The sequence below is a fragment of the Myodes glareolus genome, chromosome 18 (assembly GCF_982192425.1).
Source record: "Myodes glareolus chromosome 18, mMyoGla1.1, whole genome shotgun sequence".
In the NCBI taxonomy this organism is placed as follows: domain Eukaryota; kingdom Metazoa; phylum Chordata; class Mammalia; order Rodentia; family Cricetidae; genus Myodes; species Myodes glareolus.
Genome location: NC_142043.1, coordinates 42,331,171 through 42,353,777, shown reverse-complemented (window position 1 = coordinate 42,353,777; position 22,607 = coordinate 42,331,171). Strand labels below are relative to the sequence as shown.

Genomic DNA, 22,607 nt, shown 5'->3' with positions numbered 1-22,607 from the left:
GGAAATCGCAGACACTGCACACGGATCCACCAGCTTTTGTTAGAGGTAAGGGAACACACACACAGCAAGCACACAGGGGAAGACCCTCTGGGGAAGAATTTTGAACCCCTGGCTGTGGAGGTGGGGGTGGGAGGTAGGGCTTGGTACCCCCTCCACAATTGGGATCTTTGAGGGGGCCTTCCTTCCCTAATTTGGGGTTGGTCAGCTTGAATAATATCAAGGGTTTGACAGACCCATAGTTTTGTGGTAAGCATGGCCTGGTCCCCACCTTAAACTTGAACTTATCAAACAAGTCTGATGCAGGGAGTCTCTACTGGGGGCCAGGGTAGGGGGGATTCCACCAGGCCTTCAAGCCTTTGTCTCTTATCAGGAGTTTGAGGAAGAAGCCGGAAGTTGACATCTTTGTTACCCATTTGTGGCCCTTATTATTTATCTGCTCATCTGGGATTGGTCTGAGTCCTAGTCTTAAAAGCATGCTAGGGGTTGTGTGAGGACTGTGTAAGTACTGATCCTTTGTGTAAGGGACTTGAGCATCCTCCCTTATTAGGGTCTTCTGGAGTCTTCAAACTAACCCCTGGGAATGCTGAGGGAGGACACCACACCCAAAGCTAGTAACTTAGATTCAGTTTGTTCTGTGACTGATGGGTATGCTCACTCCTGGCATTTACTTGGCAGTCTTGTGCCTCTGGTCCTCTCTGAACCATGTCTCTTTCCTTCCCCTTTGTTTCTCAGTGTGTACCTGCCAGCTCACTCCCCTGAGACACAGAGAGTGGAACTCCTGGGTTGGGGATGTAATTCAACAGTATAGAGAGCTTGACTAGATGATACCCAGCTCTGTGACAGCAGCAACAAAGTAGAGGGAGTCTTGAAGAGGAAGCCGCGGGGAGGGAAGGAGCCACCATCCTGTCCAGTTCTTTCCCGCCTAGTAGAGGCCATGTCTCTGCTCTCTGTTTCTGGCAGCTGGTGACTTCTTTCATTGCCTCCTCTCAGTCTAGTGTGGGAAAAGAAAGTGACCTATGACCCGACTGAGAAGCTGGAGAGGGACGGACGAGGTGTGACTAGACCAAGTGACTTATACACCAGCTCCCACATGCCTGAAGGAAGGAGATAGGTTAGCAGAGGACCATTTGGCGAGTAGGACATCTGTCCAACGTTTCCAGCGTTTCCAGCGTAGCCTCCCCTGTGAAAGCATAGACCCCCGTCTGCTCTCCACAGCCCGGAGAACATTCCTCAAGTGCTGACTCTAAGCAATCTGTGACAAGGACAGTTGGTGGCTGGGATGGCCTCTGCGGGCCCTGGGTGAGGCAGGAAGTGATGAGCTCTACACAGCTGCCTGGCACAGCTTGGAGGCCACAGAACTGGGAGCCCGGATTGCCACTCTTGTCTGCCTGTGCTTACAGTGTACAAGGGAGCCTGCCATTCTGAGAGCATGGGAGCTCTTCCGAGGAAAATTCTATACTGTAAAAGGAAGGCCTCTGCTCCGTTTCAGCCTGACTGTCTGTTCTCAGGGAGCAGCCCCCATATAATGAGTGTGCTACTCTGTTCGATTCAGTGACCATTAACGCGCGCATTTTGTACCAGCTCTGTGCTGGACAAGGAGATTGCAGGCAGCCCCACCCCTCTCCTGTTACAACAGTAACTACTACAAATCTGCACAGACTCATTAAAGCTCTGTCGGGGACTCTGACTAGGAAGGAGCTGCAGAAACTTCTAGAGCAGGGGAGTTTTATTCTGCCTCTGCTGTCTTGAGAATCAGTCTTCCACATGGACCTGTGACTTCACATTGTTCTTGTGCTTTATCTGATGTAGTACCCCCACAGTACGAAGTGTGTGTGTGTGTGTGTGTGTGTGTGTGTGTGTGTGTGTGTGTGTGAGAGAGAGAGAGAGAGAGAGAGAGAGAGAGAGGCTGGCCTGGGAATGTTGATCCTCTTTCCTCCCAGCCACAGGCTGAGGATTGCTGTGTGGTGCTACCACGTCTAGTGCATTCCTGACCTGACCTGCCAGGCACAGCTATGCTTCTCATCTGCCGCTGCCAGCCAGCAGCTCCCTTAACTTTCAGTCTCTTTCCAGTTGGGTCCCAACAGGGGTAGGTGAGGAGCGTCTCACACGGAAACTAGCCGCTGTCGCCTCTGCTCCTCTCTGCAGGGGAAAGGAGTGGCAGCCATGCTCTGAGAACAAATAGAAAAAAATAGTCAACTGAGATGTTTTAGCAAAAAGATATACATGTATATATACTTTTAAACAAGGCATTCCTTTATCAGTACAGAAAGGGGATCAAAGCTGTTTGTCTTCAACCAGGCAGGGCTGGCACACAGCTTGGTGGAGTGACGCTGTTTCCTGCATGGATTGTCAAGCCAGGCTTTGCCCACAGGCTTCTGGGGAGTGACCTGGGAACCACAATGAGCTGACTTTCCCTTTTAATCTCTTTGTATTATAGTTTTACCCAGAAATACCCACCAGTGAAGTTTTTATCAGAAAAGGACCGGAAAAGGATTTTGGTAAGTTTGCACACCAGATTCCATTTATGTTATTAAGAAATTTGCTTTTCTACCTCTTCAAATGAAGCTTTATACTTTTTTATTTAAAAAAATACAAATTTGGAGCGTATAAATTTGTGTGTATTTATATCCAATGCAGTGTTTTGTATTTTGTTTGCACTGCTTTAGTGGCATCACATACTGACCATTAGCGGTTGCTTTCCCTTTCTCCATTGGCTCCCAGCATCCACTATGGCTGCTGTCTGTCCCCAGGGCTTTGCCCCATTCAGATGTTTCATGTGCTGAAGTGATGCACTGTCTTCTTGAGTCTGGCTTCTTTGACTTAGAGTGATGTTTCCAGTGTTACCCACTACCTTTCTTTCCATGGGTGAACAATACTGTGTCTTATTGATGTCCCAGACCTTGTTTGTCCATTTCTCAGTTGATGGACGCGAGCGGTTTCTGCTCTGAAGCTGTTGTGAACCATGTTGCTGTGAATATAGGTGATGTTGTGTAGACATGTGGCTTTCTCTTGTGTACTAAAAGGCCAAAATTAGACTGTCTATAGAGAAGACACACGTTCATATGTATAAAGCCCAAAGGCTCCCCTTAAATAGAATTACTAGAACTAACCAAAGAGTTCAGAGTTGAAGGGTACAGTCTATATGGAAATCCTTGAAACTTCAGCCTTGCAGCCTTAACCTTCTCTGGTGCTTGGACCACAGTGGTGATTACCCTGGGAATTTCCCTGGCTAAGAGTCTCCTTGATAAATATTAACTCGAGCTCTTCAGGAGAAAAACTGTATCTTATTTTGTAGGGCACTACACAGAGTTTTTACTGTTGTATTTCCTTTGAAGTCACACCTTTATTGGGGTACCATACACATAACATGTAATTCATTGTTTAAAGTGTAATTCGTTGGTTTCTATTGTAATCCCAAAATAGCACAACCCTCACCAGATCCAGCTTACCATAGTCATGATGCCCCAGAGCTACCGTGTGGCGACCCTGGGCAATTGCTCACCTCTCTGTCTGCCTAAGGCCACCAGTTGACTTCATCATCCATATAGCAACACTAGGCAGCTTCTCACATCGCTGTCTGCCTGAGTCTACCAGTTGGCTTCTTCACTCAGATAGACTAATGCCATGTTGGCTTGGCTGTGATGGCTCCTTTCAGTTAGCATGTTTCCAAGGTTCATCCATGGTTCACTGGGATTATTCTTGGGCTAATTGGCGGTCTTTGTTCTTTGGCTACTTATTTTAAAAAGGTTTTCCTTCTTATTGTTGGATCATAATAGAGATTTTGTATATTTTTATAAGTTCTTTACCACAGTTTTTTTTTGCATATTGTTTTCCCATTTTGTGAAAATAATAACCAGTAAATAATCAGCATGCCCTTGGAGAGATGGAAGAGCTCCTCTTTTTGCATGGGCTGTGACTCGGCTAATGCCTTGGAGAAGTCCAACACCCTCCACAATTTCTTAAAGCCTTCATAGGTCAGGGGGCAGTGTAGCCACCCAAGAGTAGTCTCTGGGTCCCCTGCCCACCGAAAGGAATTTTCCTCACAGTGAGGCCTGTTTACAAGAGCAGAAATGGTAGGAACAGATGTTTTGCTGGTTGATGTTTTGAAGGTAGCAATAAATGCACACAGAGAAAGTTGCCAGCAGTGGTGAAGCCACAGATAGAGCAGGTAGCAATAAAAGTGTGCCTTTCTTAGCCAGCGGACCACAATAGGACTTCTGTTCAGATAGCTGGACAGAGGAAGGGAGAGAGGGCACCTGCCCTCCAGGCGGTTTCTGGCAAGTGTTTCTCTTCCCCAGATAAGGAGTAGGGACTTTAGTTAGCAGGTGGGTACCAGCACAACAATAAAACATAATGCAAGATTTCTACTACACTGTCATAATGTAGACTAGTAATTTCATTTTGTTAGACGTGCATGAAAATGTGTGTGTATGTCTGTCTGTCTGTCTTTCTCTGTGTGTGTGTCCCTATCAACTCTACTTCAGGTGCTCTATTTTACTTTTTTAATTTGTTGCTTGTGTTTTAATGGAATAGTTCAGAAGTTACTATCTAATCTAAAGTCACAAAGATTTGTCATGTCTTTTTCTAAGAGTTTTTTAGGTTGAAACTTAAATTTAGGTCTGCATTGTTATAAAAAGTGAAGGGAAGGTTTCTGTTGTAGATGAGGGAGAGCACAGCCAGAGGCGTCTGGAAGAGTCCAGAGCAGGGAGAGAACCTAGCATAGTAGGCTAAATATGGCCAGTGGACTGGGGCAGGCCATGAGAGGAAAGGTGGGGGAGGGAGCAAGAGCAAAGAGGAGAAAGGGCGGGGGTGGAGCTTAAAGGATCAAGAAGGCACATGGCCAAATGACAGGTTATATAGGAATGAGAAGCTGGGGAAAGGGAAGCCCAGGAGCTGGAGAAGTTTAGGGTAGGGGGGTAGAGCGAGAAGAACTGAGAGGAGCCTCGGGTACTGAGTGAGCCTGGAGTCCAGCAAACACTTTGGTATGCTACTAGGAACTGTAGTTAGCCGTTTGTCCTGAGTTTCTTTTGGACCTCACAATTATATTATGAGTTAATTTCTGAATATGATGTTAAGTGAGGGGCATTCTTTCTTTTGCTTCAGTTGTCCTTCACAATCTGGTACCTTTGTTGGGAAAATCATTTGAATATAAGTAGTTATATCTGGACTGTCATATCCACTGACTTATAAATCAGTATTGATTGTTGTGGTTTCATAGTAAGTTTTGAAGTTAAGCGGCATGCCATACCACTTTGTTATCCCCCTCCTTGTGTGTGAGTGTGTGAGCGTGCACATGCTCACATGCATTTGTGCGTGCGTGCGTGCGTGTGTGTGTGTGTGTGTGTGTGTGTGTTTCTCCAAGATGGTTTGACTATTCTGAACTCCTTTGCAATTCCTTAAAAATTTTAGGATCAGCTTGTCAAACTTTCCCCCTCTGTGCTTCTGGTAGAAGCTGTTAAATTTGTAGCTCACTTTGGGCCATCTTGCTGTCTTAACCTTAGGCTGTATTACCCTTGATGGGATCGTGGATGTCTTTCTGTTGTTCTGGACGTCTTAGGGTACCAGTAGCAAAGGCTGTTCTAGTCTGTCTGTGGCCGTGTTACAGACTGACCACAGATCTGATGGTCTGCAGTTGTGTGCTTGTGTTGCTGTAATTTCCCGTGCACATAATTTCCACGCACAGAGTGATAGCTTCTGATGATGAGAAATGTCCTGGCTTGTGTGATTCTAGAGACCAGGGTCCTGCATCTGACCCAGTTACCATGTCATACAGCGGCAGAGGTAGAGAGCAAGGGAAGACAGAGGCTGAGCCTCCGCTTTTATAAGGACCCCACTCTCACAGTGCACCCAGGCCCTGATGCACCCAGGAGGGCAGATCCCTAAGGAAGGGCCTTGGCTCCACCTCCCATCATAGGTGCCTCATGACGTGAATTTCTAACAAGGGGACTTTGGTGGACTCAAAGCATAGGCACACTGGTAAATACCACATGGTCTTGCCAAGGTTTTCTTTTGCAGATTTTCTTTCTCGTTATACCTTCCTGCCACAAATGTACTTAGAATTTTTGGTTCATCTGCCAGCTCATAGGTTAAGGACATTTCAGCATCATTCGGGGCCCACATCTGACATATTATTAAAACCTAAAGCCTTTTGCATAATGGTCAAAGCCTTGTACACAGAGAAGGTTTGTCTGGATATTTCTTTTTGTTGATTTTGCTGGGCAGCATAAGTTAAATGCTCACCTTGAACAAGCCTATTTGAGCAACTCATTAGTGCCCAGAAAAGCAAGAAGTACGTGGCGTTGAGATGAGCTGTAAGTTCAGAGCTGTGCCACATTTGGGTTCATAGTTGGTCCTCTTGGGAAAGCTTTGTAAAGGCTGAATTTCTGCTGGTGTTTCCATTTGAGATGATTGTCTGACGAGATAAAATTTACAGTTAGAGCATTAGAACAAACATAGTGTATATTATAAAAACCCTTCGTCATTTTCGCTAGAAGGAATTATTCCTGAAGAAGGAAACAAAAGAAATCTAGTGCACGTTAGTCCTTGCTGCACACGATGCCTCCAAGAGTTGCCTGCTGAGGCTGTGGGAATGTTAGAAGCGGGCATGTATCGTTGGCCAGTGCACTTCTTCTCCCGTGGGTGACTGCAGGTCTTCTTGCTGCAGAGACGCTAGAGCACCACAGAGGAGCTCATGTCAGAAGCTTTCGCTCAGTGGTATGTGTAGTGTCAGTCAAAACAGTGAGAGTTCGTAAGTTTGTAATCATGGACATCTTGAGAAAGGGTACTGGGTGAAACAGCTGAACATTTGCTGGAGCTGGTGGCCCCTCTGGCCAGCAGTCCTAGCTACTCAGAAGGCCGAGACAGGAAATTAAACCAAGGCCTCCCTGGACTACAAAGTGAGGTCAGGCAATGTAGCAAGACCCTGTCTCAGAAGTGAAAAGAAAACAGCAAGCAAAAGATGGTCATGGGTCTGGATGTGCACAGCTCTGGGACAGAACATTTGCTTCGCATGTGTGAGGTCCCGGATTCAACCCCCAGAACTCCCGAAAGAAGAGATTAAATGAAATGAGCTCTCATCCTGAGTCAGGTACTAGAGTGTGTCGCATTTGAATCAGATATTTTCTCAGTACTTAAAAACACTTTTAATTCTTCTGCCTCAGCCTATCCAGTGTAATATTGTAGGGGAATTAGAACATCAGTACACTAGAGTCCTAGTGAGGAAGAACAGGACAGGGTAGTTGCCCCAGAGATTTAGTTTATGCCAGAGCTTTGTCTCCATGCCATCTCTGTTGTTTCGGGGGCTGTCCCAATACAGATCACTGGAGGCGCAGGCTTCGTGGGCTCCCATCTGACTGACAAACTCATGATGGATGGCCATGAGGTGACCGTGGTGGACAACTTCTTCACAGGCAGAAAGAGAAATGTGGAACACTGGATTGGCCATGAGAACTTCGAGTTGATTAACCATGATGTGGTGGAGCCCCTCTACATTGAAGGTGATTGTTTTCGCATTTTATTCTTTGATGTTTTTATCATATGTAAGGTGCAACCCTGGTTTCCATGAAAAGTGTGGTTATTGCCAGGTGAATGCCTGTCCACTGTCATGGGGTCTCCCAAGTCTTGAAATTGGCATGTGAATATAGCCTATGTGGTGCACATCATTTATGGTCTAAATGTTGCGGGTTGAGGTTCTAATTCCCAGGGTAATGGTGCTGGGAGGTGTGACTTTTGGAGGATGGTTGGTTCATGGGGTGATTCCCTCATATAGGGATTAGTGCCCTTAAAAATGTTAAAAGCACCCCCACCCTTAGAACACAATGAGAAGATACCATTTATAAACCAAGAAGTGTGTCCTCCCCAGACCCCATATCATCAAGCACCACTCTCTTTGACTTCCCAGCCTCCAGTGTGGAAGTGATTCTTCTGTTTACATGCCAGCGGCAAAATGGCGTTTCTTTGTACTACACTGAGTGAACCAGACAACATCTCTGCTCTCTGATAAGGCCGATGCTTAGTGCTTATGTGTCGTTACTTTTAGTATTTTATAGGAAATTGGCTATTATAAAATGGACCAAAGATACGTCTATAAAACTTTGGCTTTATTGGCCAGTACTATGGGCCTTTGGGGTGGGTTCCATAGAGAAGCCCTTAGGTTGTCAGGGCTATACTCTAAAGAGAATTAATTGTGGGGCTGTTCCCATTCTCTTTCTCTGCCTCGGGTTTGTCATAAAAATACTTTGTTCCACTCTACACTTGTGCCATATTGTGGCTTTTTCCCAAAGTCCTTAGATCACAAAGCCATCTGATTTTGGGTGATAGCCTATAGAATTGTCAACTAAAAGAACCCTTTTCTCTTGTAAATTAGTTATTTTTGGTATTTTGATACAGTGACAAAATGCTGTGGGGTTTTGTTGTTGTTGTTGTTGTTTTAGAGGGTTTTTTGTTTGTTTGTTGTTTTGTTTGTGACAAGGTTTGGTTTCTCTATGTAGCCCTGGCTACCCTGGAACTCACTCTGTAGACCAGGCTGACCTCAAACTCAGGATTCACAGAGATTCACCTGTCTCTGCCTCCAGATCAAAGGCACCACCACCACCCAGCTAGAACGTGGTTATCCCAGGTTTTGAATAATAAAATCTCAGTTTTAACTGTATAAAGCCTTCAGGGAACCTGGGCACTTTATAAGATTGTGGTTCGGGCATTAGTGGGAGGATGGTGGCTCAGCCAATGTTATAACCTGCAGAAGCTGTCGGTGAGCTCTTCTGCTCCAAGTGTGTCGTTGCATAGGTGATTGAGAGTTGCAGTGTGACTCTCAGTTTCAGTGGGGGCTGTCCTTATAGTAGAAAGGACATAGACACTGGGGGGAAAGGGCCTGTGAAGGTTCAGCCCAGGTGCCATTGTGCAGTCCCAGCCCTAGAAAGGAAGTTTGCACTTGGAGCCTTTGTGCATGGACAGCCAGAACTTTGTGTTAGACATCTGGTTTCTAGAACTGCACGAAAGTAAACATCTGGTGTTTTACCCCTGAGTTATGGCATGACAGCCACATCTGTCAAAGGGAATGGTCCAGGGACCTTAGATAACCTTGACAGCATCCTCTGAAGTTCTCCATAGTGTGCTGGTGAGAACTGCCATCTGGGGACCTAGCATCATGCTCTTGTTAATCTACCAGTAGCATAGGAGCTAAATAGTGTCACACTCCACCTCCCTTAACGATCCAGCAACTCCAGGCTAGCTGGAGCCTGCCATAGTCAATAGGACCACTCTAGAGTCTGCATGCACTCACATGCACATGCACACCTGCACACTCATGTTCGTATGTCTACGTGCAGCAAACATACAAGTTTATTGGATTAAATGAAAGTTTAGTTTCTTGCTTATGTATAATTGATAAAGAATTAAATGAGAGATAAATGTTGTTTTTTCTCTTTTTAAAAAAATATTATTCTTTCTTTCCTAGTGATGAAAATAAAATATGTGTATGTTAAAGGAAATTTGGAAACAAATCATAAGCTAAAGAAAACTATCCGGAATCTTCATTTCAGAAATGAATCTGTTGAATTTTGCATTCAACCATTCTTCTAAAATCAGGAGTAGTGGGCAGCGGAGTTACGTAGGTCTCATCTGCACAGAATTAAGAATAAATGCTGTAGGCAGTCTTCTAAGTCTCTGTTCCCAACCGGACCTTGGAAACTGCTGCAGAGACTTTCTCCTTGGCAGTGTCTGCTAGAGACCACCTAGTACAAGTGGAAATCCGTGCTCTCCTTTCTCAGAAAGCAGCCTGTGGCGTAGCCCTGCATCTCATTTTCTTCAGTGGGCTAATCTGCTTGTTTTAAGCAGGTACCTGGTGTCCTGTTATGTGGCTTCCCAGATCTCTCTGCAAAGACACACTTCTCTCTAGTGTTACTACAAAGTCTCGTCGTATGAATTTGGTATAGTCTCACTCTCTTTGTTGGGTGTTAGAGTGTTGGTAATTGAAGCTGTCAGAAACCTACTTCAAAAGCCATCCTCTGTGGTCATCCCTGAGGCAAAAAGCCTGCACCTTGCTGGGAGCTCTTCTATTTTGGTTTTCCAGCATCTGCATGAACACAGATGTGGAGACCAGCACTTCTGCAGCGCTCAGACAGCAGCAGCACCCATGAAAGAGCCTAGGGCAGAAGGGGCGAGAGTGCTTGGTAGCACTAATACCAACCCTGTCCCCTTGGCAAGCTCAGCTTTTCCCGTGTTCACGTGGCAGCAGTGGACCCTCATTTACACCCAGCCTCAGCAACCCCTTCGCAAACGCTTCAGTGCTGTGAGAGGCCTGGGAAAGGACACCAGGGAGGGGGAAGTAAGAGATGCAGGGCTGCCTCTCATGGGCACCCAGGTGAAAAGCAGGCTTGGGAAAGTTTGTGCGGAGGGACTTGGGTCTTTGGTGATATAAGCATTAGGGACATGTTGTGTTTGTGAGAATATTTTAGTTAACTGTAATTATGAATTAATGTCTCAACTTTGATTTTTACGCCCAAGTACAAATATATCCTGAAGGAGGTGGTAGATCTCAGAGGTCTTGTCTGTTTAATTTGTACCAGAGGGCTTCATGCAGAGCATTGTGGGACATGATAAGAGAGCCCTGAAAAGTCCCAGCCCCAGGCTGAGCCAGGCCTCTGGCATGTGCAGCCTTCACCTGGAGTTCTGTTTGGTAGGAACCAAGGCCCAGTCCCCCTCTTCCATGGAGCTGAGAGGAATGTGAAAGTTTGTCCATGTCCTGGAACCCTGCTTCTCCCTGTAAATACTGCAGTCACAGATGAGGCTGGGGGCTACTTAGCCCCATGCTAGGCACTCATCCAGAACAGTCCTCTCTAAGTGTCTGTGCTAGCTGGCTCATTGTGTCAGCTTGGCACAGCTAGAGTGGTTTGAGAAGAGAAAGCCTCACCTGAGAAAATGCCCCACTAGATTGCCCTTTGGGCAAGCCTATGGGTGTATTCTCTTGATTGCTATTGGAGGTCCCAACTTCCTGTGGTCAGTTCCACCCCTGGGCCTAGGAGCTATAATACAGCAAGCTGAGAAAGCCATGAAGACGAACAAGCCAGGTAAGCACGGTTCTACCATGTCCTCTGTATCAGTCCTCTCTCCAGATTACTGTCTTGAATTCCTGCCCTGACTTCCTTTGATGATGAGCTATGATATGGAAGTGTAAGATGAAATAAACCTTTCCCCTCAAGTTGCTTTCAGTCATAATGTTTTATCACACTGTAGAAAGCCTAGAGAAGACAGTGTCCGTGGAGGATGGTCCCATATCCCCATGGCTACAGCATCCATAGATGCTCAGGTCCCACACAGAAGCGAGAGCACCCATAGTCTCATATGCACCATGGTTGCAATATGTAGAATCACGGCAGGGAAAGGCTGCATGTGTTCAAGATAGATGCAGTCCTGGGGATAGTTTTGGCCTATGGTTGGTCTCATCTGTGGATATAGATCCTGTGAAAACAGAGCTAACTGCATTTCTGCAATCTTTGACTTGTAGCCAAGAGAATCTTACAGAAGCTTTCTTTATGCACATTTTCACAGAGAGACTCCTAGTGATACCCGCGTCATGGTGTAGTCCTTAGCTGGTGTGTACCAGAGCTGTTCATAGCACGGGCACCATCCCCAGGGAATCTTAGTGCCACCTGGGACAGCAGGAGAGCATGTTATTCTGCAGTTGGCTGCATAAGGATCTGTGTCTGGGGGAAGACAAGTCCTGATTTCTCTGGTGGCTTCTGAAAATGGCTCTGGGTTCTCTCGGGAGTTTTTCTCTTCACCTGCAGCACACATGGGAAGCCCCTTTCTAGTACCAGTGTTTCCCCCTCCCCTGGCAAGCCTCAGTGTCCTCCTGCTCTACTTTTCCCAGGCTGCAGGCTACTGCCTGCTTTTGGGAAGCATGCCTGATGACTGAAAGTCTCGAGAGATTTTTCTCTCGATTTCTTTTTCTAGCTAAGATCACAGCTCATAGCCTTGTAAATGCAAAAGGGTCAGGGCAGCAGCGCTGGCAGCCTGCATCCGGAGACGCCATAGAGCAGCAGGTGCAGCAGATGAATTGGAAGGCCACTCCCACTTCCAGCCTGAGTGTTAGGCTCTTTCTTACTGTGCTTTGAACTCACGGCTGTCACATTCTCAGGCTTTTTCTCTGGGTGGTGAGCGCTGTTAACTTTGTGGCTTTATTTACATTCCAGAGCCAGCTATTAATATCCCTCAAGGCTTCTAACCTTTGAACTTGTTTGCCCCTACTCTAAAGTTTCCTTCCCTCTTCATAATTCCTCAGCAGATTAATTAAGTCAACAGTCCATGCAATGTCCTTTTTAGGACAGGAGCAGGGGTGTTGCGGGCAGTGTTACAGGCAGAACACATGTACACAGGGAGACAGGCTCTGTAGACCCTGAATCTTCATGCGGTGTCCAGGTTCTCCTTAACTGGGCCACTGCACCTAAGTCCTGTTTCAGAAGAGGTCCTGATATACCTGTGAAGGACACCCCTCATCTTTCCAGGGAAATCGAAAGGCCAGCCTGTCAGATGGCAGTAAAGCAAACCAGATAGCCTAACTGTAAATGGGGAGGGAGTGGAAAAGACCTAGTTTATATCTTGTTCACCACTCTCTTCTCGGTGCTGTTCCCAAGGGCCGGGGCTGAAGCACTGTGGACGGCTATTTGTTTCCCATTGACTGTTCAGAGTCAGTTGCAGCTAATTGCAGCTAATCACTGCAATGGGCTTGGGACTCTGCATTTGTGGTCTGTAGCTCTGTCTGAGTGGAGGTGGGAAAACAGTGCCCAAGTAGCTTGTTGGCTTCTGGGCAGATAGATCAGTTAACATGCTAGCAGCGTGAGTGACCAGCCCAAGAGGAATTATTTCTGAGTAGGGCAGCAGGAAGTTTCCCATACATGATGGCATCAGGTGAGCCTTGCAGAGGGCTGGACTAAAGTGATGGACAGGAGGGGGTTACAGTTTCATGGCTTCTGTTCGATGTCAGAGAAGTGCAATGGGCCCACAGGATGCACTCTCCCTCTTGTTCCCCTGGCTCTGCCCCCTTTGGGCAGGGTCTTCTGTAGCCCAGACTGACTTAATCTTGTTCTGTAGCTGAGGGACACACTGGGAATCCAGGCACTTGGAAATTAGAGGCAAGGCAGGGAGGACAGAAGTCTAAGGTCCTGCACTACATGAGACTCTGTCCCCAAAAAAGGAAAACAAACAAATGAAACGTGAAATTTGTAATGACTCAGGCATTTCTGGCAGTGCCCGCCCATGTTTCAATGTGCATCCTCGCTGTAGCCTTGAACTGAACACACAGCATGCACACTGCACTGCATGCACATGCAATTCCTGTGGTGCAGTGCCATGCCGCGCTCAGATTTGAGACTGTTGTGTCTTATGAACTGTGTTTATGTTATGGAGTTTGATTTTTAAAAATGCTGTGTGGGTTGCTAACTTGGAAATAGCCAGAGTTTTCAGAGTTTTCTGAACTGTCCTAAGCACACTCTGCTGTTTGTACTGCACACTTACAGGAAGTGATGCGCTCAACGTGGATGGTTCTGAAGTGGGACTCTCCATCAGCTCTGAAAAAGCATTAAGGTGCTTATGCCCCGCGGTAGCAACGTTCAACCAAGATTCCATCTCCTTAGTGTAGATTTGCTTTCATCTTCAATAAATGCTGCAATTATGCATATGCTAAAGAATTATTCTAAGATAAATTTCTTTGTGATTATTATTAGTGTTCGCTTTGTTTGAAGTTATTAAGGATGTAATTGGTATCTATAGGCAACAATATATTAGCAAGGAGAATTTCAGCACAAGAAAAACTGGTGCTGTTGCTTTATACTATAGTGCCCAAGAGTTTTTGATTTAGAAGCAAAGTCATTTTTCTTGGAAATAATACACTTCTCTTTTGCCTCTTTAGTTGACCAGATTTACCATTTGGCATCTCCAGCCTCCCCTCCAAACTACATGTACAACCCCATCAAGACACTGAAGACTAATACAATCGGAACGCTAAACATGTTGGGTCAGTAAGCTGTCCTTTTTTCTCTCTCTTTCTGGGGATATTTTAAGCAATTCCAAATGTGCACAGTAGCAAGACTTCCATCTATAATGTATATTCCAAGACCCCTTTGATTGCTCAAACTTAGATTGTACCAAATCCTGTAACTTTGTCCCTTTTCCATGTAGAGTCAGTGCTTGAACCCTGTGTACTTTGCTTTACAAGCAAAGCCAGTACCTATTTCTCTTTCTTCACTGTACTCTGATAGAAGATTCATTCTTACTGTAGCTCTTTTCACCTCAACCTGAGGGTAGGAAGCCTCAGGATTAAGAGAAGGTGATGGGCTTTCCCTCTTTATGTTGGGAGTCTGGAAAAGTTTGGAGAATTTTCCATGTTTGCTTGACCCCACACTTGGTGATTGTCTAGTTCTTGTCCATGGGTGCTGAGTGTAGGTGTGGGACAGGACTTGGGATTGTGGTGGCTCCATTCTAAAAGATGTCTGTGTGTGGAGCTTGGAAGACAGCAGAAGGACACAGGTAGTTGCCCAGGTGGGGTATGCAGGCGAGGTAGTAGGTATGCCATTTGGGGAGTAGGATGAGAAGCATCCTGTCTCGCTATGTAGCCTGCCAGGGTGGTTACTTAGTAAAATATAGGGTAGCCACAAAAGATGATTCAGAAGAAACAGTCGTCCAGACACTAGAGGACTGGTGTACGTGTGACTCAGAGAGACTGCGGCAGCGCGCACAGGGCTTGCACAGATAGACAGGTTCCCAGCACTGAAGGGCACAGTAGATACGCTCCCACTCCTAACAAAGAAGCTTTCTCCAGCTGGCATCTGCTTGCAAAGGAAAAATTACTTTTCTCCAATGGATTCTCACTGGATATATCAACTACAGTTTCAGGGTAGGCCCAAAGCCCAGCAGAGATGGTCAAGGCAAAACAAGAGCAGCGCTCTTCTTGTAGACTTTTGTGTCTCGCAGTGCAGTATTTGGGCATCGTATGGCTTATAGGTCTGTTGCTTGTGTGTTATGGTTTCCAATTTTGTGTTTGTATGGCTTGTATATTATGGTTTCCAAAATTTTGTGTTTGCGTGGGTTTTGTTTTTGAGTGGATATCTGTGTGTGTGTGTGTTTCTTGTTCTTTTTCTTTCAGAATTTTTAAATTCCGGTTTGTTTGCTTTTCGTTTGCCTACTTGTTTTCTAGAGAGAGAGAGAGAGTTGGGTGCGTGGGAAGGTGGGGAGGAGCTGGGGGGAGTTGGAAGGGGAAACCATGATCAGAATATATTCCATGATTAAATTTTTTTAATAAAAACAAAACGATGGTGTGAATTAGTGTTTGGGGAGCATAGACATCTGTGTAAAGCTCCTGGAGCCACACTGCTCAACAGTCTAGATCTGGCCCTGCTTGGAACTCCCATTTTCCACCTAAATGCTGCTTTTTAAGGTCCGTTTGCATTTTCCTTGTTGCTGTTTTTTGTTTTGTTTTGTTTTCCTGTGGCTCCACAGCAGATGGACTAGGAAAAGGTAAGCTGGGGGAGACTCAGCACCTGCAGGACTAAAACATTGTTTAAATTGCACCACACACACACACACACACACACACACACACACACACACACAAATGTACCTGCCCGTGTAAGCTGTCAGTTTCTCTGATGATGTGTGTGCTTTCTGCAGGACTGGCCAAGCGCGTGGGTGCCCGTCTGCTCCTGGCCTCCACATCTGAGGTATATGGAGGTGAGTGGTGGGGCCCCTGAAAGATGCCCACTGACCCATGGGGCTGTTTGCATCCTATCCTAGGTAAGATGTAATCAGAGTCCAGGATTCCATTTAGAAGACTCAGACTGTCAACACCGCCTCTCTTTGGTGCCTTCTCTGTGAGGCCTGGGTCAGGTGAGTTGTCCAATGATGAGGATGTGGAGTTTCTCCATTCTGCTCTGGATCTCAGAGATCACCAACATGAAGTTGCTCTTCACCTGTTGCTGGCACATTATTCTTCAGTGAGAGCAGTGAGTGCTGCCTGGCCAGCCACCAACCACCCGCAGGGTAACCTGGGAGCTAGCTGGTGATGGACACTTGCTCATTGTCTCACCTGTTTAGAAAGATCACTGAAAGAACGCTTAGTGCCAATAACTGCCAGGCCACATTTTACCTGCCCACCACCTCACAGTCTTCTGGAGTTTCAACACCCGGGAACTTAGATCATGCCAATAAATGCCAGGTCACCTGTTACCTCCCCACCACCTTCGTGGTCTCTCTGGAGCTTCAGTACCCGGAAACTTGGGTCAGGAACAGGAAGGAGGCTGGATTTTCAATTCATGTTGGTTCCTACACAGTCCAAAACCAGGTGGCTACAGGGTGTGGAAGACCCTCCACCTGGAACAATGGGGCCCCAGACCCTGACCTGCTGTATTTTTTTCTCTTTTTACATTATTCTTCTGAACAAGGGAAATGAGGATGTGAAAGTGTAAAATTGAAAGAGACCACTTTTGAAGTAAGTTTGCCAGGTCAAGCAACCACATAGCTGTAGGGAAATTCCACAGAGAGTAATTCTGGCTGCCATGGAAGGGTAGCACATCCTCCTCTTCTTTGAGGTTCTGGGCAATTAAAGGACAAAGTAGGTGCCCTAGCCCCTACCCATCTCTGTCTAAAAGACACAAGGGACACCCTGCCTTCCTCACCAGCATTTACTTCATATTTGCTAAGAGCTGTGTTTTGGGAGTCTTAGGGAATGGGGGTGGTGTGGTTCCTGTGGTTTGGCACTTTCTCCACTGGTGCTGTTAATGGGGCGTTTGCCGATGCTGCCAGCCTCACAAAATGGGGATTAAGAGGGCCAGGGTCAGAAAACTTCCCCTTGTTCTCTTTTGTCTTTTGAAACAGAATACAGCCCAGCTGGGCTCCAGTGTGCTGTGTATCTTAGGCTGGCTCCACTTGTGCCAAGATGATAGGCACTCACTACATAACACCTGGCAAAGAATCATTTTTATTAAACCTTCATGTACATACATGCTCACATACACATGATAGGAGTATGAGCACATGTAGGTATTCCATGTGCATGTAGGTGCACATGTGTTTGTGAAGGGCAGAGAATACTCTACAGTCTCGTTCCTCAGTGTTGTTCACCTAGTGTAGAGCTCACCAAGTAGGGTAGGGTGCCTGGCCAGCAGACCCCAGGAATCTACCCGACTCTGCCTCCTTGATGCTGAGATTACAAAGTGGGTACTGCTACACCAGCCCTTTTCTGTTTACTTTACTGAGTCACCTTCCAGGCCCTTTACCCCCACTGCCCCCACCCCCACCCCACCCCCACGGTTTTCTGAAGTGATTTTGTGAAGGAGATTTTTGAGAAGCTTGACGCCCTGGGCATTCCAGCCCAGTATGGTGCCAAGACTGAATGGCCATGCCTGGCTTCCTCCTGTGCCAGAAATGTCAGAACCCTCTGGGATCTGGCCTGTCTGAAGCAAGGAGAAAGAGTGCTCTTGGTCTTATCTTTATGGATGTAAGTCATTAGTTTTCTTGTTCAGGGAGTCTTTGCCTTAGACCTCTTCTCTCATGTGTAACTTGCCTCTTGCTGGGGGAATTATCCCTCAAGACTCAAGCCTCGCTCTACATCTTACAAGATTACAGACTCAAAGCTGCCTTCTGAAGGCTTAGCTGACTCAGGTCCATGTGCCAAGGGTCCACCCATACATTATTTTCCTTTCCCCTTTTCCTGACAAGTCTGGGGTCAAGCCATGTGCAAAATAAATCAACTATGGATTTATAACACAGAGTTGCTTATGGCTTTGTCTATATTTCTTGGGAGAAATTTATAGCGTTTTATAACATGGTTGGATGCACATGTATATGTGGGAAGGTCTTGGTGCACTAGATAAAGTAGATATTAATTCATATTCTACAAATACAGGAGTTAAAGGGTTTGTTATTTGGTTATTTTAAATAGTTTGTTTCTTGGATACATCTTAAAGTATTTATTTATGTAGTAGAAAAGCTAGGATTGGGAATTCTGTTTGCCTGTGGATCCGTTGCCCCAATACCTTCCCTGCACAGGGCCCCAGGATTGTCTTTGTCCCGGGCCTCAGATTTGTTGGACAGAGACAGTGTGAAAGCCGTCACGCTCCACAGAAAGGCGTTTTAGAGCCTTCTTATGAGTGTCTGCTTTACTCTCGCTGCACACCTCATGAGACCCTGCCCTGTGTCTTCCACAGTTGGTGTCACGATCCAAACATCACGCATAACTTAGGGAATTAACATGATTTAGGGAATAGAGGGACAACAAAAGTGAGAGACCCTGAGCCTCTGCTTTTTCATGTGTGGACTGCTGTCCTGACTACTGAGGCAGAGCGAATGCCAGAGGGCCTGAAACTGAGGATGGGGCCCAGAGCACAGCTTTCCTTGAGCACGCCTCTGTTGTAAATGGTTTCCTAGGCCCATCATAAATAGACATTGTTCCTAGTAATGAGCTGGGAACTGCGTGGGGGAGGAAAAGTGAAGTCTCATTGTCTTGTGCTTTCTCATAGATCCTGAGGTCCACCCTCAAAGTGAGGACTACTGGGGCCACGTGAATCCCATAGGACCCCGGGCCTGCTACGACGAGGGCAAACGTGTTGCGGAGACCATGTGCTATGCCTACATGAAGCAGGTATTGGTTGAGATTCACATTGGTGCTCTAGACATGTGTGAGGCACTCTCTGTGCAGGGTCAACCGCAGGGCCAATGACATCAGCCAATGTTGGCCAGACTTGATGTCCACTGTTACAGATGAATAGCATTGCCAACCATTTCTGCATAGTTCCTCATTTTCAAAATGAGATGAACTTGTTTCCGGTACTCTAAGAGGGCTGGGAGCAACATGTGTCCCTAGTGTCATTTTGCTCCATCAGCAGCTAATATCTGCCTCTTTTTCGAAGGCCTCCAAGTTGGTGTGGTTTATTTTTAATCTTTATTTATTTAATTTTTAATATTTAATATTTATTATGTATGTATATTTATGTTTGTGTATGGGGGCTCATGTACATTTGCATGCAGGAGTACTTTTGTGGAGGTCTCAGGAACTTTCAGATCACCTGGCCTTGCTGGCCAGCTTGCTCCAGGAATCCTGTTTCCTCCCAGTGTGTTATGGTGGCTGCCTTGCCCATCTGGTTTTGATGTTGGGTCTGGGGCACTGACCTTCATCTTAGTATAGCATGCACTTCACCCTCTGAGCCACCTCACTAGCCTTGGTAGAATTTTTAAATCATCCTCTTGTCATCTATTAAGTGTAGAATGGAATCGCTGGGTGCTTTAATATCGCTGGGTGCTTTACTGTGGACCTTCAGGAGAGCTTCTGTTTCACCTCCCTCTCCCACATGCCTTATTATTCATTGTTACACTGGGAGCTTCCATCATGGCTGTTTCGTCTCACACACAGACCAAGAGGCCAAGGTTCCCTTGCTGACTCTACTGTAACACGAGCTGAAGATGTCTGGTCACTCACTTTTTACCTCTGACCTCTGATGTGGGCTTGTGGCTTTGCCCTGTAGCGTTGGGCAGAGCAGCAGAGGGCATGTTGTATGGTCAGGTGAGGTCCTGTGCTGTTCTGTGAATTTTCTCACTGAAATTGTTCTGTGCCTAGACCAGTACTCTCTGGTCCTCAGGAAGCAGGGAATGATGGGAAGTAAGCATGAGTATGGGATGTAGTTTCAGGACAGCTGTGTATAGATATGGTGTCTACCACGTCTAGCCAGTGGGCAAGCAAGGGGGACAGTATGTGAGTCCCTGGGTACTGGAGTGTGGAAACAAGGTGCTGGGGCAGTCCTTGGCTTCTGTCTAATTTCTGGAGACATTCTGCTCCATGGATGAACATGGGCCTGGAGCACTTAGCTTCCTCCGGTTTTTAATGCTAAAATAACTTGTGTGCGTATCAGGCTTTAGACCTCTCTGCTTTCTTTCTCTGCCAGAAGTGGGCCTGAATGCTAATAGATGTAACGTAAGTCATGGGGTGAGCGTCCAGCTTTCTGTCCCTGTTCCCCCTGCTGTAAATAGTGGGCTCTCACGTGGGAAGAGCCGTGAGTCTAGACCGTGACTTCAGCCAACTCAAAGATGCACCCTAGCACCTGTTCCTCTGGGTCTGAGTAGATCCTCAGGAGGGAGAGAAATGCCGCCTTTCCTCTTACCCTGGGAGAACAGGCCCCGTGCTTGTGAGACTGGTCTGGGTATAGCAGGATGATCTGTGAGCTGCAGGAATGTCAGAAGACACAGATAAACAGAAGAAAAGTTGCTGCTCATAGTGCCAGAGGGGAAATAAATGAGACAACCACCACCACTGTGAAAGCCACAGGGCATCCAAGACACAGTGAGCATCCTTTAGCTCCAGCTTTCACCTTAGAAACCAGCAGCTTGAGTCAGGTACCTGTGACCCTGTGTGAATTTGCCCTCGGGGTAAGATGTCTTCAGAACTGGTACTGAACTCCTTCGGGGCCCAGACTTTATGGTGGCAGTTCCTGTCTGTGACTGAGAATTTGCTGATCTTCACTTCTCACTTTAAAGACTATAACCCACAGATCCTGATTACCGAGCCCACTGCTCTGCTGGCTACCATGGTGTCCTGCCTGTCAGGCATGCTACCATCTAGAGATGCCATAGCATATGGGGTTACCATGCATGCCTAGAGTGAAAGCTCGAAGGATCAGGAGCTGGGGCTAGAGTACCAGCAACGTGCTTTGGCTTTGTCTAGGTCTGTTTAACCTTCTGTCTTTGCACCAAGCATCCTTGAGTTGTGTGTGGGTTGCCTGCTGTTCAGATAAAAGAGTGGGCTCCAAACTTGCTCTCAGAACCCTGGCTCCTAAGTGGAGGTTGAGCCTGTGGCTGGCTACCTGTGTAGCATGCTCTGTCCTGCTGTCTTGACAGGTTGCTGTGGATAAGGAAGTACCGCTGAGTGAGAAGGCGACACAATTGGAATCCAAGGGCATCAACTCTAGGGCAGTAAGCACAGTCTCTGATGATGCCCAGAGCAGCAGCCCACGTGGTGATACTCTAGGTCCCAGTTGCGCCTCAACTGGAGCTGAATATGCGAGTCACTCCGTGGTGACATCGATTTTGAATTCTAACTATGCAGCCTTTTCTGGTAGTTTTAGAGAAATGCATTTTAGTTGTTAGGGTTTCTGTTGTTAGAAAATCTGAGTGGTGTATATTAGCATATTGTTGGCTTGATTATTTTAATGACTAGTTTTTTACACACAAGAATGTATCCCTTTTTGTTAATAATCATCTTTTTTCAGGGACCTGCATGGTGTGTAAATAAATCCCGTGTAAAGAATGAAAATGTAAACAAAACAAATAGAAGTCTGAATATCCTTTTTTATTAAATAAAACCGCATTTTCTTAAAGGTTGTTTTCCATGATTCTCATAGTTAGTGACTACCCTAATATATTCAGTGTAAAGTTCTGTTTCACTGCACATATTTTATGGAGATCAAAGGACAGAGCAGAGTGTCCTTCATGAATAGTTGAACTTGTCAGGGAGGAACTCGTTTCCTGCTTCTGTGTGCCTGTGGGATGGAGATTTTATAATGTGGGGGCTCGCCCTGGGGCTGTGGTCAGGGCTCAGGGTACATTTGCACTCCTAGCCCCCTGTGAGTCGGCTTCTGAAGTCATGGCCCACCCACTCGCTCGGCTGGGTCTGCATAACAGGCCACCATTCATGGAACCACAGACCAACAGAGCAGAAGGAGAACTTGAAGTCAGAAGTCATCTGGGGCAGTAACCTTGAGGGCATGGCTTTCATTTATTTTTTGGCATTAGATTACTAGTTGCTATGTACATTACACTTAAAATGAAAGAAAATAAGCAGCCAAACAAGCCCAGTGTTCCATGGGTAAAACTCGCCCTAGAAGACTTACTGTGTTTGCTGGCCCTGGCCTTGTTCCCAGGGTGCCCACTGGCCATATCCTGCTACCCCACATAGGCGTTTGCAGTGTGGTATCCACTCCCTCCTGACTTTGCAGTGGTGTCAGTATGATGCATAGCAAGTATAAGAGGGTCCATTTGAGTAGTCTGTTGGAGGGAGGCCGCTTGTTGGTTCCCAGCTGCTCAGCCCTGAAATAATCACACAGAAACTATATTAGTTAAATCACTGCTTGGCCCATTAGGTCTCACTTCTTATTGGCTAACTCTTACATATTAATTTAACCCATCTCCATTATTTTATACCAGGAGGCTTGTGACCTACCGGCAAGATTCCAGCATGTCTGTCTCTGGCAGCGACCCCAGAGGCTTCTCCTTCACTCCTCCTTCTTTCTCCCAGCATTCAGTTTAGTTTTCCCCACCTACCTTTATTCCCTGCACAGGCCCAAGACAGTTTCTTTATTAATCAATGGTATTCACAGCATACAGAGGGGAATCCCACATCAGTAGTCCCCTGTTATTTTTGAAGGAGATAAACTTCAAGACCCCAGTGGGTATCTGAAACTGAAAGTGCAGTAATCTATATACATGTTATGCTTTTTATGGGTGTATATAACTATGATAAAATTTAATATGAGTTAGGCATGGTAAGAGATTACTTGCAGTAACAAAATAGAGCAATGTAGCAATACACTGTAGTAAAACTCATAGGCATATACTGCCCCCATAATATC

The 22,607-nt window shown here is 46.2% G+C and overlaps 1 protein-coding gene across 3 annotated transcripts in view; it reads left to right on the top strand.

The window, feature by feature from the left end:
* Positions 1-22,607, top strand: part of Uxs1 (UDP-glucuronate decarboxylase 1) — a 76,185-nt gene that overhangs the window by 32,455 nt on the left and 21,123 nt on the right. For all 3 annotated transcript variants that reach the window (XM_048430182.3, XM_048430181.3, XM_048430183.3), the window contains exons 5-9: positions 2,438-2,498; positions 7,316-7,496; positions 13,907-14,011; positions 15,664-15,723; positions 18,510-18,631. In XM_048430182.3, the coding sequence (XP_048286139.2) occupies positions 2,438-2,498; positions 7,316-7,496; positions 13,907-14,011; positions 15,664-15,723; positions 18,510-18,631 (529 nt within the window). The remainder of the gene's footprint in view (positions 1-2,437; positions 2,499-7,315; positions 7,497-13,906; positions 14,012-15,663; positions 15,724-18,509; positions 18,632-22,607) is intronic.